At 40.2% G+C, this 18137-nt stretch overlaps 1 protein-coding gene across 1 annotated transcript; it reads right to left on the reverse strand.

Annotated features, from left to right (window-relative positions):
- Positions 1-485: 485 nt before the first annotated feature.
- LOC116301675 (uncharacterized) lies at positions 486-17456 on the reverse strand. The gene is made up of 21 exons (XM_089038924.1): positions 17413-17456; positions 15934-16004; positions 15220-15400; positions 14843-15072; positions 14225-14416; positions 11822-12016; positions 11077-11486; positions 10815-10974; positions 9977-10329; positions 9247-9388; positions 7658-8001; positions 6492-6633; positions 5935-6092; positions 5297-5495; positions 4853-4957; positions 4074-4420; positions 3411-3552; positions 2581-3137; positions 1970-2138; positions 1269-1685; positions 486-598 (listed from the first exon to the last, which is right to left on the reverse strand). The coding sequence occupies exons 2-20, from the start codon at positions 15986-15988 to the stop codon at positions 1270-1272; spliced, it is 4497 nt and encodes a 1498-aa protein (XP_088895050.1). The 5' UTR covers positions 15989-16004; positions 17413-17456; the 3' UTR covers positions 486-598; position 1269.
- Between the last annotated feature and the right edge of the window lie 681 nt (positions 17457-18137).

An 18137-nucleotide genomic window follows, 5' to 3' on the forward strand; every position in this document is an offset into this window, starting at 1 on the left:
TTTTTGCATTTCCCTATAAGAATAGTGCAAGGGATTAGCTGTAGATATGGTCTGGGGGCCGGCTTGTACCTACTCCGATGCCTCCAGGATCGATTGAACATTATTCTGCGCAATGAAGGTTTTGCACCATCCCATGCCAGCGCCAACACTTCAGCTTGGAGTGGCTGTGGTTAGATGGCAGAAAAATAAAATCCCTTTGCTCTCGGGAATCGAATTCTTTCTCATGTAAAACGATTGTATTATTCCTTCGATTTAACATGGCTCAGGGGCAGACTTAATTGCCGTAAGGTCCGAAGTTACGTCCATACGTCGCCTCGGCTTCTGCGGATGTCTCATGTGTATGGCACATGGTAGTTGCAGGTTTTTGTTTTAATTAATTTTTGAATTTCTGAAGATGGACTTGGGTTGGAATCCCACCGTATACATATTCTATCTTTTCTTTCTGACATTTATTATTTTATTTTAATCAAATGACACAAATGATGTGTTTGATAATGATCGCGAGTTTATTGGTCTTTTACTCATGAAATGAGATGAATAAATTAACCAATCCCAACACTGTTTGTGAGCATTAACATCTTTTGTTGTTGTCATTACTCTAAAAAAATAATAAAAACAAAAAGTCAATTATTCGTTTATTCAAGGGAAATAAAAAGAAAGGAAGAGAGGAAGGAAGGAAGGAAGGGAGAAAGAATGAGAGAGAGAACGTCTTTAGAAACGGTATAAAACATTTTCGCCCCATGTAAGGGAATCCGGAATCCGGAATCCGGAATCTACGAAATTTTAGGCTTTGAAATCCGGAACCCAGCACTCTGGAATCCGGAATCCAGGTCTTGGAATCCGGAATCCACTTTATAATGGAATCCGGAATCCACCCTTTGGAATCCGGAATCCGCTACTTTGAAATTCAAAGTATACACTCAAATGCTATCGCCTCGACCTAGACTGAACCGATGTAGCCCCTCCTCATTGTGTAATATCTCCACCAAGGATATCTGTCATCAGATGCTGATTTAATTGATAGACGATTCTACTCATACTGGCAAGTATATCAAATATGATTTTCAGAGAAAGTATCTGAAAATTAACGATATGGAATCCGGAATCCGCAATACAAAAGTTTTGGAATCCGGAATCCAGACCCTTGGAATCCGTAATTCAGCGGTCTCGGAATCCGGAATTCACCGCTTGGAATCCGGAATCCACCATAAGTCCGGATTCCCTTACATGGGGCGAAACATTTCGTTATTTTCTGCTACTTCACTCACCTTATGACGTCATAGGCCTCTTACAGATGAACCTCCCATGATGAAATGTACAAGCAGTGTCACCATAGAAACCATCGTTAGCGTGCATTGTCCCACAGTTTTCATGATGACCCCCATCAGGTTCGCCACCGGCCCACTTAAAGAAATAAACCGGAGAGCCATCCTGCCACAGCCAGTGTCCCTCCCAATGGTTGTCATTCATTCCAATGAAATACTGTTTAGGAACGCCATAAGCACTAGGTCCAGGTTGTAGATGACTTTTAACGAACAACCATTCGTTGTTGTCCTGGATGTCCAGTAAATTGCCGCCAAGTGTTCGGCACCTTTCTTTAGAGGCGTACCAGTTACTGTAGCCCCGATTATCATGATGGAAAAAGTAGCAGTTGGAGCGGAAGGGATGCCAGCCACCAGGACAACCTGGAGAAAAGTAACAGATTGAATTAGTTCTGCTTACCATAAATTGGGTTGGCTGAGTAAAATGGTTGGGTGGTTGGGTGGTTGGGTGGTTGGGTGGTTGGGTGGTTGGGTGGTTGGGTGGTTGGGTGGTTGGGTGGTTGGGTGGTTGGGTGGTTGGGTGGTTGGGTGGTTGGGTGGTTGGGTGGTTGGGTGGTTGGGTGGTTGGGTGGTTGGGTGGTTGGGTGGTTGGGTGGTTGGGTGGTTGGGTGGTTGGGAGATTTTTTGAAAAGAGAACAATCCCTCACCTAATGGCCGAGGTGCTAGTGTTGGTACTTTAGAACACGCAGCAGAGACCACAGCATTTAGATCATCAATACCCAAGACATTCTGATGTTGGTGTCCAGCAATATTTAGTAGACCAGGCATCTGTTTACCAGTAGACATTCCAACAGATATCACCTTTACAGCTTTGCTCTAACAACAAAAAGGTCACATGAGCAAAAGAATACGACTTTCAACCGTCCAAGTGCACCAAACCTCGATGGAATCTATGAGCAATGCTTTCATAACATAGCAAAAGCGTAAAAACATTTTGTTAATCAAGAAAAATTCAAAACAAAATTTAACAAAATATCTATTACACAGGCGAATACTCAATCACGTCACCTTGCACCATTAAAGAATTGGTCATTTATTAACCTGCTTCCATCGAGTTTTGGGTGCACGCAGGAGGTTGCTAAGCTCGAAGGAAGCATAAGAATCCCGTAGTCAGTAGCGTTTTATGATCGATCGAAAAAAACAAGAAGAAAAACAACTTCTGCACTCGCAGATTATCCCATACATTCCTTTTCTCGACATCAAGGGTTTCCTCAAGAATTCCAGATCCCAAAAGGGGTTTTGTCAACCTTCTACTTACGTTCAAAGGATGGAGCACCACTGAATATGGAATATTATAAGGACTTGAATTGCCATTGGTGATGACCAACAACACGTTAGGGATTCCTGGCCGATCACCTCCCGCATGGGAAAACAGAAAATTGTTAGCTTCAATCAATGCCTTGTCGGTACGAGTGGGACCAGAGGCATACGAGATTCCAGACACCAGTCTTTTGACTGAAGAAGGATTTTGGTAGTACGTATCTGCAAATTTCAGAAGGCCTCTTGCATAGTAACTGTAGGGGATGACACCGACGCGTGTTCCGTAAGAAGACACATGAAACTTGTTCACAAGTTTGGCCACGAATTGTTTAGCTTTTTGGAAATCTTGGTAGGAAACGTCTCCGGAACGGTCTAGAAGGATTCCTAAGTCGATGTTGGTTGCGCAGGTTTGTGGAATAGTGGTTGGTGGATGTATTGGTGGATGGGTAGGTGGATGTATTGGTGGATGGGTAGGTGGATTGATTGGTGGATGGGTAGGTGGATTGATTGGCGGATGAGTAGGTGGATTGATTGGTGGACGTACTGGAGTTTCTCCTATAAGTTGAAGAAGAGAAAAGGTCATTGAAAAATAAACAGCCACAGCCACAGCCACAGCCACAGCCACAGCCACAGCCACAGCCACAGCCACAGCCACAGCCACAGCCACAGCCACAGCCACAGCCACAGCCACAGCCACAGCCACAGCCACAGCCACAGCCACAGCCACAGCCACAGCCACAGCCACAGCCACAGCCACAGCCACAAAGGAAAAACGAAAATTATTATTCAAATCCAGCCATACCCACGTCTGAGTGCTTCCATACATACCAGGAATGCAGCCATAAAAGTCAAGTCTCATAGCAATACGGCCATACCATGTCTTGGGAACAATACGAATATACCGTGCAGTGATTGGTGGATTTAGCACATGACTAACAACTTCATATCGGTCAACGTTTCCAACTAATATCTGTTGTAAGAAACTGGTGTTAATATTGACGTAGGCATTTGAGTAACTTCATAGTACGCATGATCCGGCTCGTTAAACACCAGATTGACCTTTGCGAGCAAAATATTGTTTTCTTTGGTTTCGACTGGTTTATATATTTATTTATAATACTAAAACTAAGCGTAATGCTTTAGCATTTGATGAAGACATGTTCGACTAATTTGGCAAATAAAAGTAGCCAGTTGTAGGGTCTGTACTGAACCTAAACGTACTCCAAAGTATCCCAGAATTGCTCTAGCATTTGATAAGTAGCCAGTTTTAGGATCTGTACTGAACCTGAAAGTACTAAAAGTACACCAGTTTTTTTGACGAGTACGTCTAAATTTCTTGCAAAAAAAACTCTTAAAGCCCTTACATGCATTCTACTAAAATACACTTGATTTTTCAATTCCTTAATTTTCGCTGTTTTAATGGAGAATGTTATATCTCATTTGCAATACATGATGGAATAACCCTGGATTCTCCTCAGGATCTACAGTTACCTTTTCTCTTCCCTTATCGTCTTGGTACGCTTTATACGAAATTCCATCTTTGCTGTGCTCTATCCCATAACTTGTCACCCATTGGTCCTCATCCTGCCGGCCTTGGCTAGAAATGCGACTTATTTTGACGATTCGTAGAAAATCTACCGCCAGCCATTGATCTTTGTTCGAATCTTTCGCGACCCACCCTCCAGCTTTGCCAGGTCCCGGATGCAGATGTAATCTGGCCTGTGATGGCCCGGATGTGGCGGTTAATTGGGACGAGGCTGTGATTTGCGCGTCGATGACGTCACCGTTTTCGAGTCCAAACGCTTTCATGCATTCTTCTGGAGACGGAGGAGTGAATTCTGAGGAAAGACAAAAACATTAACAATCATTTTATAAAAACTTTCCTGCCAATATAAAAACGTGGGAAACAAGGAAAATAATAATAAGAACTGTGACCAGGTATTTTATTATATTCGATGCAAAGCTGCGCCATGCTAAAGTAAGCGGCTCAAAGTTATATAGTATTAAAAGCGTGGAAAGAGTATTTTCTAGTGAAACCTGCGTTCGTGGGCAATTTCTGTGCTATCATAATTAGATTTGAATCTCACAATCTGCTTCAAATGTTGGTGAAACACTGATCACCATGTTTTGTTAGCCAGAATTAAGAGCTGCATTGAAACCTTTTGATTCGTGCAACTGAGGAATATTTTGCACTAGACGGGAGGCAAAAGGTCTTTTTATTCAAATGGAAATCCCAAATAGGTGTATAACCAATAGTTAAGCATTTTCACCTGATTGACAGCCGTACAACTCCATTCTTAACGATATAGCACCGTGCCAAGTCTTTGGTTGTAACCGGAGATACTTTGTGATCAAAATAGGTTGTAAAACGTGGCCTACAACAGGAAAACATGATGAAAAAATTTGTGTATCCATCCAAACCTTTCCTTTCCTTTCTTTCCCCGTCCACCATTCATTCTTTCATCAATTCATTCACTCACTCACTCACTCACTCACTCACTCACTCACTCACTCACTCACTCACTCACTCACTCACTCACTCACTCACTCACCCACTCATTTATTTATTTATTTACGTCCATCCATTAATTCTTTTATGTTGCCCAATGTTGCTCAATGTTGCCTTCATTCGCGGAGACAAAGGCCAAGAGTAGGTTTATAATTCTTTACACTGCAAGTTGTTTAGATCACTTCAAATGTATTTTCATCTGTACCTGATATAGATTTCCTGTCGTCATTTCCTTTAAACACGCGACCATACCAATACTTGTAGTAGTGACCACCATCAAGACTGTACTCAAGTGTGTACGACGTTACCCACTGGTCAGTGTTAAAGGAGCCCTGGGTTGCTATCCTGGTTACCTTGGTGACGCGATCAAGATTAACTCTCAGCCATTGACCGACATCATTGGTCTAGATTATTAAGATAAAGAGATTGTTATCATCATCATCAGGCATCACCATCATCATCATCACCAGTGGAAGAAGAGACACTGTGAAACCACGGTCAATTTCCCATATTTTTTTATTTATTTCTATTATCATCATCAGCATCACCATCGCAATCATCATCATCATCATTATCATCACCATCATCAACATCGACTGTGACTGATGTCACGCAACACAGTCACTGTTTTCTTAAGTGAGTATCAGATTTCATTAATTTAGTTTGGGACGCGTGGCAGTTGCCCGTGCTTAAGTAATTTCGTCTCAAGAGGTCAAGTTAGGACTTCAAGTTAGAAGTTAACATCTGGACAAGGTACCGATCATTTAATATGTTTTTGATTTAATATATCATTAAAACAATCATCATCATCATTAAATATAGTTTTAATGCATTACTATTTACCTTCGCCGTCCATGAACTGACAGGCATCCTCAGCCGCGCATAGAAAGGTTGAGTCTGCTGATCATGGTACGATGATGCTGTGATATGTGCATTATGGATAGACCCAGTCATCATGCCCAGCGGTTGCACGCATGAAGGACTTGGTGGCATAGCAAATCCTACAAATATATTAGATAGATCTCTTTACCGTTGGCGAAGTATATTTCCCATTTCAGACGTTCGCGTCATGAGAATAAGATTCGTTTTTGAGTTATATTCATAATTATCATATGCCTTCTCATGTGCAAACATTAAACAAAGAAATGATACTCTAGGGAATGACTCATAGTCTGAAACAATAGACCATTGAATTGGTTTATAAACCTCTTTACCTTGGGCGTAATGTTTTCCCATTTCAGACCACGTGTCATTCTCTTGAAAATAAGATTCTTTGTTTGAGTTGCATCTATATTCATGTGTCTTCTCATGCACAACCGTTAAACAAAGAAATGATACTCTAGGGAACAACACGTAGTCTGAATCCACGATGGTTCCACTGTGAGCTCCTAAAGACCTACCAGATCTACATCCATAAAACTCCATCCTCATTGCTATGTTCTGATGCCATTTCCTTGGATGGATTCTTATGTGTCTGGCGTAGACAGGAGGATTAAGTACTTGATGCACGACAGAATGACTGTCAGAGTTCCCAGAAAATATCTAGGAATAAACCAAGAGAGTTACAAAATCTTACATTTTACAATCACTATTCCCAGTAAAGGGGCTCTTCTGTTCCCTCCACACGCACTACCACTACATTCTATATTTACGACATGCAACACTAAACTCATAAGTTGATTTTTACAGAGGGAGGAAAACCAGAGAACCTGGAGAAAAACCCTCGTGGCAAGGGAGAGAACAAGAGAGCCGTGGTAAATCATGCGCAAACGGTGGTTGGACTAGAGAAGTGACCGATCAAAGCATAAGGTCGGTTAGTAAGGGAAATAATAGAGTAGGTTGACACCTGCAAGAGGTGACAGTTTGCCTACACGCGGTAACACATAATAGTTGCTTAAGAGAGGCTGCCACACCTAGCGGTCCCTTATGGCAGGTGGATAAACAGGACGGTTGCTAACGAGAAGTGCTCACACTCGTAGTGGTCGTTCGCAAGACGGTGATACTCAAAAATGTTTTAGGTAGGCCTTGTGACGTGGTTCATAATCAATTCATGGTTCCGACTCAGACAATAGCGAACCGATTACCGTTGCAGTAGTTTTTCTCAGTGGAATTATAATCTTGCTCCACAAACAACTACACAACATCTGATTTAAAGAGTACTACGAGGAGTACCAGACAATTTTCTATTCTGTTCGCAGGATAGTTAAGTATTGAAATAATTTATAATCTACTTTCCACGATCAGAGTTTTAAGTTCTGAGATATTCTAGATATTAGAGAGTTTTAGATTTACGTTCACGGCAAACGTGAAACGTCAGTTGACCAGTAAAAAATTCTTTTAAATTACTGAAAAAGAATCGCAAAAAAGTCCAAGTAGTAGAAAAACAAAAGAGTATTTGCGCTTGGTGAGAAGGTTTGTAAAAGGTAAAGTAAAATACACGAAAACTATGAAAACTATGCGCTGAGAAAAAAAGTCAATCTAAACTCTCTAATTTGTTAAGCTTGTGGGACATAACAACGATAACTAAGGAAAGTCGGGACCATAAATAGGAAAATCTTTTACCTACCGTCGTTCTGTTTCTCTGTCTATAATCCTCCCAAAAAATTCCATCTTGAGAGAATGACACAGAATAACTCTTTACCCACTGTCTATCATCTTGTCTTCCTTGGGTGGCAATAATGTTAACTTTCGTGACGGGCCCTAGGTCTGCTTGAAGCCATTGGTCAGCGTCATTTATCTTTGCCACCCAGCCCCCCTTCCGCGCTCCCTCTGCGTGGAGGTACAGCCTTGCATTTTCTGGTCCGGTTTGGTTGCTGTACTGAGAGGAGGCTGTGATCTGGGAGTCAAGGATCTCTCCCTTTTCAATGCCTAGTCTCTTGAAGCATGGTACGACTGGAGGGGTAATGAATCCTGGAAAATAAAACAGCCTTTCTTTCAAGTAACTTTAGATCGGCAGTTTGCGTTACACTCTTATTGCCATTTCATTCAAAATTGAAACAGAATAGCGAATCTGGATCCTCTAGGACGCACTTATCGACCACGAGTAGCAAAAGGAATGATCAATTATAAAGATATAAGGTTAAATAATAAGGTTATATAAGGTTAAACTGATACTAAATGGCTGCCAAAGTAGCGGAAGGAAAATCAACCGACATCACACGCAAACACGTATTAGGTGCGCAGGATATCTTACAAGAAACTCTAAGAAAATGACTATTAAGAAAGTCAAATTATGGATTTATTATATCGGCTACAATGGTAAAACGGTAGAGGTACAATATTTTGTAGAACGTTTTAAAAATTACTTTTGCATGAACCATTTATTAGCGAAACAAATGATAACACAACATATGAAAGCAGAGTGGCGCAGTGGAAGCGTGCTGGGCCCATAACCCAGAGGTCCAAGGATCGAAACCTTGCCTTGCTATGATTGTTTTTGTTTTTTCCTATAATGTATAGCTTTTTCATTATTTAGCATACCGAGAACAGTTAAATACCAGTAAGATACAAAAGAAATCGCACTTTTGCTAAATGACATTTTGTGCTATTTACTTTGTATCTTCCTGTAAGTCTTTGGTCTAAAATAATTTTGATTTGTCTGTCTGTCTGCATGCTTGATTTCACTTCCATTTTATATCCACTAATACTCCAGTTTCGAATTCCAAATTACCGCTGTGTTTCTTGATTACAGACTCATTTGCACAGGGTTAGCCTCGTATCAGTGTTTAAATATTCACAAATACCAACGGTAAAGTAAAGAATGCACAACTTTAACAATACAAACATTTTGAAACTCGACGGACCTTGACTGGAACACGTGAATATTCTGCACAAACTCGAGGCTAACCCTGTGCAAATGAGTCTGTAATCAAGAAACACAGCAGTAATTTGGAACTCCAAAAGGGTCTATTGAGCCACCACCGTGCTTATAATACAACCAACCTCACACAGCACACACAGTCATAGTAAGGATTAGACAACATTCGTTTCTCCAATGGCAGCGCGAGAAATTTCGGACACAGCACTTCGCGGTCAAACCATTACCTGCCCTACATCCAGACATCCATAGTATTCAACTCTCAAGGAGATGTGACCATGTCACGCCACGTGACCATGACACGTCATGTTCACGGTGGTATATGTTTGTTACATTACCTGTCCTACATCCATAGAATTCAACTCTCAAAGAGATGTGACCCTTCCATGCCTTGGGATGAATCCGCACGTATCGTGCATAAACTTGATTCTTGAGTTCCTGAGGATTTTCACTCGTGCCGTCGTGGTTTCCTTTGAATATCTAAACACAAAGACAGTGCATCAATGAGTGGAACTTCCAATAGCCCCTTCAAAGTTCCCTATCTTAAAAGGTAGCCGTGCCTTTGCATCGAAGCGAGATGAACGGTGAGCTTGCAATGATAGAGACGTGAATAATTGTCCAACGTGTTAAAAAAAGGTATTTTCCTCGATTTCAGACCACGTGTACTTCCCTTGAGTATTATCGTTTTTCAGTGAAATCCAAACGAAGAAACTTATTCTCGAGGAATACGAGTTTTAGATCCAAACCCTGAACTAACTATCTCGAGTCCCTGAAAGATTTTGGATGCTTTCTCAACCTTTTTTTTAACAGTAATGATGAAAAGGTAAATTATACACCGTGAAAAGATGAAAAAACTTACATCTTTTTACGGTGTATAATTTACTTTTTCATCATTACTGTTTCATTAGAAACACCGACGCAGCTCACACTAGTTTTTAGGTAGTTATATCTTTTTTTTAACAATGATAAATGTCATTGTGAACTGCACACGGGAATGTACCTACGTAAAATATAAGGACATGTGGGATGTACAGAAAAGAATTCAGTTCACAACCAATCAAATCTTACCACAATCTTTTCTTTAACCCTGTAGGCTTCGAAATATTCCCCATCCTCGCTGTACGACAGCCAGTATGACGTCATATATTGATTGCCTTTCTCTCTCCCTTGAGTAGTAATTTTTGTAATTTTGACCGGTTCTTCAAAATCTACTTGGAGCCACTGTTCGGGGTCGTTGTATTTGGCACTCCACCCGCCTGCTTTGTCACCCGTTTGTTTTAGATTTAAGCGAGCTAATTCAGGTCCATTGTTCTTGCTTAGTTGACTGGATGCCGTGATAGATGCAGACGGGATGCCGCCGTTAGACATTCCTAAGGGTTCCTTCTTCAGGCACTCAGGGCTTGGGGCTGTTGGGGGTTGGGCTGTTAACAAAGGTTAAGTTTTAGTTCTAAGAAAAATGTTAAAATATAAATTAACGCAATTAATGGTAAAGAACGAAGTATTTTTATGATTCATTAAAGTATCGTCTCTAATTTTGCCTTGGGCATCATTCATGCTCATTCACGTGTTCCCGTGAAGGTCCGTGGAATTTCAAAGTGTTTGTATCGTTGAAGTTGTGCATTCTTTGCTTCACCATCGGCATTTGTGTAAATATTTTGATGCTAATATGAGGCTAACCCTGAGTAAATAAATATAGTCAACGAACACAGCGGTATTTTAAGAAATGAAAAAATATCAGACTGAGGAAAAGCGGAGGAAACGGAGAAAAAACTTCAAATCAAGGAAGACTATCGATAAACTCTATTCACATGTGATGTCGAGTACAGGATCTCGAACCCGAAACCCCAGAGGTGAGATCGAGACACGCTGTATTACAGCTATCCTAATTACTTCAAGACCTGCCTACCTTTACAGGTTTTATCCAGAATGGTATTGATCTTGTTCTTCAAGGCATCAAAGTTGGGCACTTGTACGACGTAGTGAGGGTCTCCCATTGCAATCTGTAGCAGTTCTATATACCTTACCCCAACACCGATACCAACTGCTAATATTCGCACACCCTTCGCCTGTATCAAAGATAGGATATTTTACTAGCTAGCGGTCGGTCGGTCGGTCGGTCGGTCGGTCGGTCGGTCGGTCGGTCAGTCGGTCAACGAGACATCACCTACCTGAAGTGGCTTTAGAACCTCAGGATATGGAACACTTGATGAGCTCGTCATACCATCTGTCAACACAATAAGAACATTCGGTACACCACGTCTATCTCCACCATGTGTTGTAAATAAGGACTGACCAGCCAATGACAAGGCTTTATCCGTGAATGTCCATCCTCCTCTATACCTTACCAATCCAATACGATGCTTTAGTGGTGTCAGGTGATGGTAGTGGGTTTCTGCAGGAGTGAATTCCAGTGTTGGAATGCTGTTGTATGTTATCATTCCCACGTGCGTTCCACTTGGGGACACTCTTAAGTGTGATACTAGGGTTGAGAGGAATTGGAGGGCTTTTTGGAAGTTGGATTGTTTGACGCTACCAGAACCATCTAGAATGATACCTAAGTCTAGTGCCTTCATACATGCTGAAAAGATACAGGAAAATGTATAACATTATTCATTAGTCTATAAACTTCTTCCATCCATCCTTCCTTCCTTTTTTTCGTCCTTCCTTCCTTCCTTCCTTCCTTTCTTCCTTGCTTCCTTCCTTCCTTCCTTGCTTCCTTCCTAGCTTCCTTCTTTCCTTCCTTCCTTCCTTGCTTGCCGGCTTCCTTGCTTCCTTGCTTCCTTGCTTTTTTTTATCCTTCCTTCCTTCCTTGCTTTTTTTATCCTTCCTTCCTTCCTTTATTACTTCATGCGGTTTTTACTTTTTTCTGAATAAAAGACAATAAGAAGAAAAAAGAAAAGGATTGACACTCACGTGGATTACAGGGGTGTTCTGAGCATGCGCGTGACTCTTCGTCTTTACCCAGGCACACCCGACCAGATCCTTGTGGGAGGGGATTAGTACATGTTCTTTTACGAATTTGCGATCCTCCACCACAAGTAACTGAACATGGTGACCATGGCAACCACGCTGACCAGCCCCCATCGACGTCACCTGCTCCAGGAGAAGCTGTGTTGAAAAGTAATAAAAGCTCAGTTTGGTTTAGGAGTTTCGACGGTCCTTTCACTGGATGTGAACTCCATCAGACCATGCATGACTATTTCACATCCATTGAAAGGTCGACCTTTTCCTAAATCCAAAAGGTCCTTTCACTGGATGTGAACTCCATTAGACCACGACTATTTCACATCCATTGAAAGGACCACTTACATAATCCAAAAGGTCCTTTCACTGGATGTGAACTCCACTAGACCATGACTATTTCACATCCAGTGAAAGGACCTTTTTCATAACCGAAAAGGTCCTTTCACGGGATGTGAACTCCATTAGACCATGACTATTTCACATCCATTGAAAGGACCTTTTTCATAATCGAAAAGGTCCTTTCAATGGATGTGAACTCCATTAGACCATGACTATTTCACATCCAGTGAAAGGACCTTTTTCATAATCGAAAAGGTCCTTTCACTGGATGTGAACTCCATTAGACCATGACTATTTCACATCCATTGAAAAGACCTTTTCCATAATCCAAAAGGTCCTTTCAATGGATGTGAACTCCATCAGACCATGACTATTTCACATCCAGTGACAGGACCTTTTCCATAATCCAAAAGGTCCTTTCACTGGATGTGAACTCCATTAGACCATGACTATTTCACATCCATTGAAAGGACCTTTTCCATGATCCAAAAGGTCCTTTCAATGGATGTGAACTCCATCAGACCATGACTATTTCACATCTATTGAAAGGACCTTTTCCATAATCCAAAAGGTCCTTTTACTGGATGTGAACTCCATTAGACACCATGAATATTTCACATCCATTGAAAGGACCTTTTCCATAATCCAAAAGGTCCTTTCACTGGTTGTGAACTCCATCAGACCATGACTATTTTACATCTATTGAAAGGACCTTTTTCATAATCCAAAAGGTCCTTTTACTGAATGTGAACTCCATCAGACCATGACTATTTCACATCCATTGAAAGGACCTTTTCCATGATCCAAAATGTCCATTCACTGGATGTGAACTCCATCAGACCATGACTGTTGCACATCCATTGAAAGGACCTTTTCCATAATCCAAAAGGTCCTTTCACTGGATGTGAAAAAGTCAAAACTTTTCGATCATGAACGAGGTTCTTTATGATGTGAAATAGTCATGGTCTAATGGAGTTCACATCCAGTGAAAGGACCTTTTGGATTATGTAAGTGGTCCTTTCAATGGATGTGAAATAGTCATGGTCTAATGGAGTTCACATCCAGTGAAAGGACCTTGTTCATAATCGAAAAGTTAAATGTTTTGCTTAAGGCAAAGGAAATAAATAAATCATAATAAAATAGATAAATAGAAATTTAAGGACGTTCGCGGGGAAATGAAGTTGCAATCAGAATTTTTTAAACTCTGCATAGCATTATCACAACATATTCTTGTTCAAAAAATGAAATGAAAAAGAAGGTCACCGAATTCGCTGAGGAAATATGGTATTCATCGAGGGTAAAACGCGCGCTATAGAGTAACCTGAGGGATCAAAAAAACACTTCGAAAAACAATCAAAGAAATGCAGAAAACAAATTCATGTCCATAAAATATGACTTTCTTTAACATTTCTGAATTAAAAGCATGTAAGTAAGATGCGATGCTGACAAAATGCGTACAATTCGAATTCGCTAACAGGTGGACTTTTTGCCTAAATTTGGTGTCAATCATTCCCTTGAAATCAGAATTTTTTTTAGATTTACATATTTTGTAGATTTTTATAGTATCTTTATTTTAAGACAAAGAAAAATGGGGGTCACGGAACTGTTTTCCGAGATATTTTGCAGTAAAGAAGTGAAAAATGGGTTTTCTTGATACTTTGCTTAACAAAACATTAAAATGACGTCATTAAACTCATGTGTAGAAAAGCTTAGTCCAGAACTGGACCCACTTTTCACAATCGTGTTTATTGTTTTGCGCACGCAATAATCCTCTGAGCTCTGATTCTAAAAAAAATAATGATTGTGAAAAGTGGGTCCCACTTTTATCGCGTCCCGATCCAGATCTTCTTCTCATATTTTTACCGCGCGCGCGCAGATAAAAGTGGGTCCAGTTCTGGACTAAGAAAAGCTGCGCGCGAAGAATGCCCGCGAACTTCCTTAAAAGGATGAATAAGCATGAAGAGTGAGTTAGTAATCAAAAATATGATGTTCATATACAAATCATATACTCACTCGTAGGGCAGGATTGTATATTACACGACATAGTCTGGGTATTAGGGCCAAGCTGTGAGCAATCGCGTCCTTTTCCTTCTGGTTTAGGACTAGTGCAGGAACGCTTGCGCATTTTACTCCCTCCTCCACAAGGACTGCTACACTTTGACCAAGTAGACCACGAAGCGTACCCTCCGTTGATATCTGGTTCGCCTGGTTCAAAAAATGAAAAAACGTTAGAAATGCAAATAAACGTTTCATAGGTTTTGCTTGGTATCAATCAGCTAAATGGCATTCATGAATCTCGTTAACAGCAGTTTGCATTGACAAATGAACACTGCCCGTCATGTGCCATCAACCAGAGAGTATTCTATTGCTTTGTATCAATCAGCTGAATGAATCTCATGAATCTCATTATCAGCCTACAATGACAGGCAAACACTGCCCGTCAGGTGCTATTAACCAGAGAGTATTCTATTGCTTGGTATCAATCAGCTGAATGAATCGCATGAATCTTATTACCAGCCTACAATGATAGGCAAACACTGCGCGCCATGTGCTATCAACCAGAGAGTATTCAAATTAGGTTGCCTATTTTGAGACATCGTTTTCACCTTGCCTTGTCTACCCAACACCTACCTTTCAAGCGATAAATATAATTAACATTCAATCCTCCCGTACATTCTTGATCCAATGTCTTGTCACATGGCTTTAGTGGCAGTTTAAGATACTGGTAGGTTGGGCTTCCTGCGCCGTGCATGTTGTAGCGTTGCTCGGCACCAGGGCCACTCCAGCATTCGCCAAAATTTTGTAACCCGAAAACTTTCCAGCCTCGTTCTCGTGTCTTGGCCGCGCATCGACAAGCAAGACTGGGAAGAAGTTCATAAGAAAAACCATAACATTAACATTGATAATTCGTAGGTATACCAAGATTACAATAATAAGTCGTAGCCGGCTTGTCCCTCCGCTGATGCTTCGGGTTCGAGTGAAATGGTTCTGGTATGTAGGTGGGTTACCTGTGTATAGACGCTTCCCATTCGTCCCAATCTAAAATATGACCATCATTGACGTCACTTGTTGCCATGGTATCACTCAATAGAAGAGTATTCAAAGCCCTTGTATCATCGTCAACCTCGGCGAATCCTCCGATCTTTTCGTAGCTCCGTTTGCATGTTGTATGCGGCAACGCCCCTAGCACTGGAAATATTCAAACGTTATAAAATATTTATACAAGAATGCACTTTTCACGCGGAAATGTTTTGAGATCTTCAAGGACATCAAATATTGCTGGGATTCATTCAGCTGATAAAAGTCGTTGAATCTCATTATCTGCTCCAAATGGTGGTTAAATACTGACCACCATGTGCTGTGAGAGAGAAAGAATTACTGGGCTTCAATCAGCTGATAAACGTCTTTGAATCTCACTATCTACTACAAATGGTGGTCAAACACTGACCACCATGTGCTGTCAGCCAGAAAGAATTCTACTGCAATTCAGCTGATGAACATTCCGCACGAGACAGGAAATGACGTCAAGTCAAAGCCCGCAATTGGGTGTTTCTTGGGAAGCTTTATTGTATTCTAGGTTAAGTTTCTTGTTTTGCAGGGTATTGTTTAGCTCCAAATTCATAATCCTTGGCTATTGTTTCGTTTTCTTCGTGCTTCAGGTGCCTTGTAACACCAAGAAAGAGCCCAAGTACTTTCTTTAAACGACAATCAAACAGACTCACCTACTTCAGCGAGACCCAACAGCAATAACACTTGATTGATCATCATAAGCCGCATATTGATGACTAATATACTGAATATAAACAAAACGACTTGAATCAATTGATGGCAAAAACACTTTTGCAGACTTATGGTTTGCAATTTCTTTGTTTTCACCCGCTGCATTGGATCTTCTTATTTTTTTCATTTCAAGCCACATGTCATTCCCTAGAGTATCATTTCTTTGTTTAACGGTTGCGCATGAGAAGGCACATGAATATGTATACAAGTCAAACATAGAATCTTATTCTCTGGTAGTCTCTGTGAGTTATATATGTTGATGGAATTAATTCCTGTCCAAACTTTCCCGCCAAAACGCGCGTTCTACTTCTGGGTCTTTCATTAAGAAAAGAAACTCGAAAATAACCCAATGAAAAGACAATACTGTTATACAAAAAAAATCTTATAATTCGTAATTTCATAATTCTTAAATTTGATTGTGTTTGACAACTTATTAAGTAAAAATGTCAGTATTTGTTTAAGGTTATTAAAATATTTACAGCTTGTTTGCTCGTTAATTTGGGATCTTGAATTAAAAAGATGATTGAAGGACAGAGAATGTTGAATGTTGCTCAGGTAACTGGGGTCGATTTTTATAGAAAATATTAGATAAAGGAGGAGAAGAAGAAGAAGAAGAAGAAGAAGAAGAAGAAGAAGAAGAAGAAGAAGAAGAAGAAGAAGAAGAAGAAGAAGAAGAAGAAGAAGAAGAAGAAGAAGAAGAAGACGAAGAAGACGAAGAAGACGAAGAAGACGAAGAAGACGAAGAAGAAGAAGAAGAAGAAGAAGAAGAAGAAGAAGAAGAAGAAGAAGGAGAAGGAGAAGAAGACAAAGACAAAGAAAAAACAAGTACAAGAAAAAAATAAAAAAATAAAAAAATAAAAGAGGACAAGAGAAAATAAATCTTAATTCGTGAAAAGATGAAAACTAAAACAAAAAAAAAAAAAAAAAAAAAAAAAAAAGGAAAAGGAAAAAACTTACCTTTTAAAAATCAATCAAAAATTAAAAAATTTATTTAAACTGTGAAAAGTGCGAGAGCATGCAGCGAATTATAATCACTATTTCAATATTTTAGGGACCCCTTTCAACAAATAAAGTAAATTGTCCTCGGTTTACGAGGGTAGCACTCTAATTTGAATCGATAGTGGCTAATAAACTTTTGGACCTCGTTCAATGATCGAGATGGAATTTAAAATTGATGGAGGAAAACGGGACATCTGGAGTAAGAACTCTCGAAGCACTTGAGAGAACCGACGAGCAACTGTACTCGCATATGAAGGCGCGTCCAGGGATGCAACCCAGGACCACAGGGGCGCGAAAGGCGGCGAATTAGCAGTGAACATAGCCACCCATGCTTCCCAAAAGCGAAATCAATATCTACCCGTTTTAAAACTGATTTCAAATCAAGGAAGAATAATTAGCTATAAAGGATAAAGGACTCTTACCAGCAAATCTTGACCACACGAAGTTAAGCCTCAATAGATTTTCACCAACCAGTAAGTTTCGTACAATTATTTTTCATTACGTGATGCTATGGTACGCGCTTTCTTATTGGTTAAATGCGAGCAAATCGTACTGCTGTATGGTACGCGAATCCTTATTGGTGAACGTGATATGGGGTCCATTACACCATGTTACCTGCTTTCTCATTGGTAGAATTAAATATTATGCGCATGACGTTTTTTCTTTGACCGCTTTAGTAGAACAAATATGCAGCTTGAACAATACTAATGTTTTGAAATCCCACGGACTTTAATTCATAAGCGAAAGGCTAAGCCTTTGCAAATGAGTCTGTGGTATTCAAAGACAGCCGTATGCATCAGATGCGAAACTAGGCCCGGTTGTACAGCCCCGTTTACACTAGCGATTTATGCAGCGAATTTTGCTGCGATGTTTTTGCGATTTTTTCCATAATAAATAATGGTAAAGAATTTACTTGTAAAGTTTTTTTCAGGATACCAAGATTTCCCTAGACGAATGTCTCTTTTGAAGGATGAGACAAAAGATTTCATATTTTCGAAAATTGCCACAAAACCGGTTATAATAATAAAAATACAAATATTTGAGGATGTTTAACAAAAAATACAATCCAACACAACTTTTAGTCATTTTGCTTGCAAACGTTTTGATTATTTAGTAAGAATATAGATAAATAGTGAACAGACTTAGA

The sequence above is a fragment of the Actinia tenebrosa genome, unplaced genomic scaffold, assembly GCF_029948245.1.
Source record: "Actinia tenebrosa isolate PJP-AT-01 unplaced genomic scaffold, QUT_ActTen_1.0 PGA_scaffold0__85_contigs__length_37466705, whole genome shotgun sequence".
Lineage (NCBI taxonomy): Eukaryota > Metazoa > Cnidaria > Anthozoa > Actiniaria > Actiniidae > Actinia > Actinia tenebrosa.

Excerpts from the sequence above, each read along its gene's own strand:
- LOC116301675 (XM_089038924.1), bottom strand. The coding sequence starts at position 15,988 with ATGCGGCTTATGATGATCAATCAAGTGTTATTGCTGTTGGGTCTCGCT. Across the intron at positions 8,002-9,246 it reads ATTCTATGGATGTAGGACAG|GATTCATTACCCCTCCAGTC; the intron begins GTAATGTAACAA and ends TTTATTTTCCAG. Across the intron at positions 6,634-7,657 it reads GACAGAGAAACAGAACGACG|ATATTTTCTGGGAACTCTGA; the intron begins GTAGGTAAAAGA and ends GTTTATTCCTAG.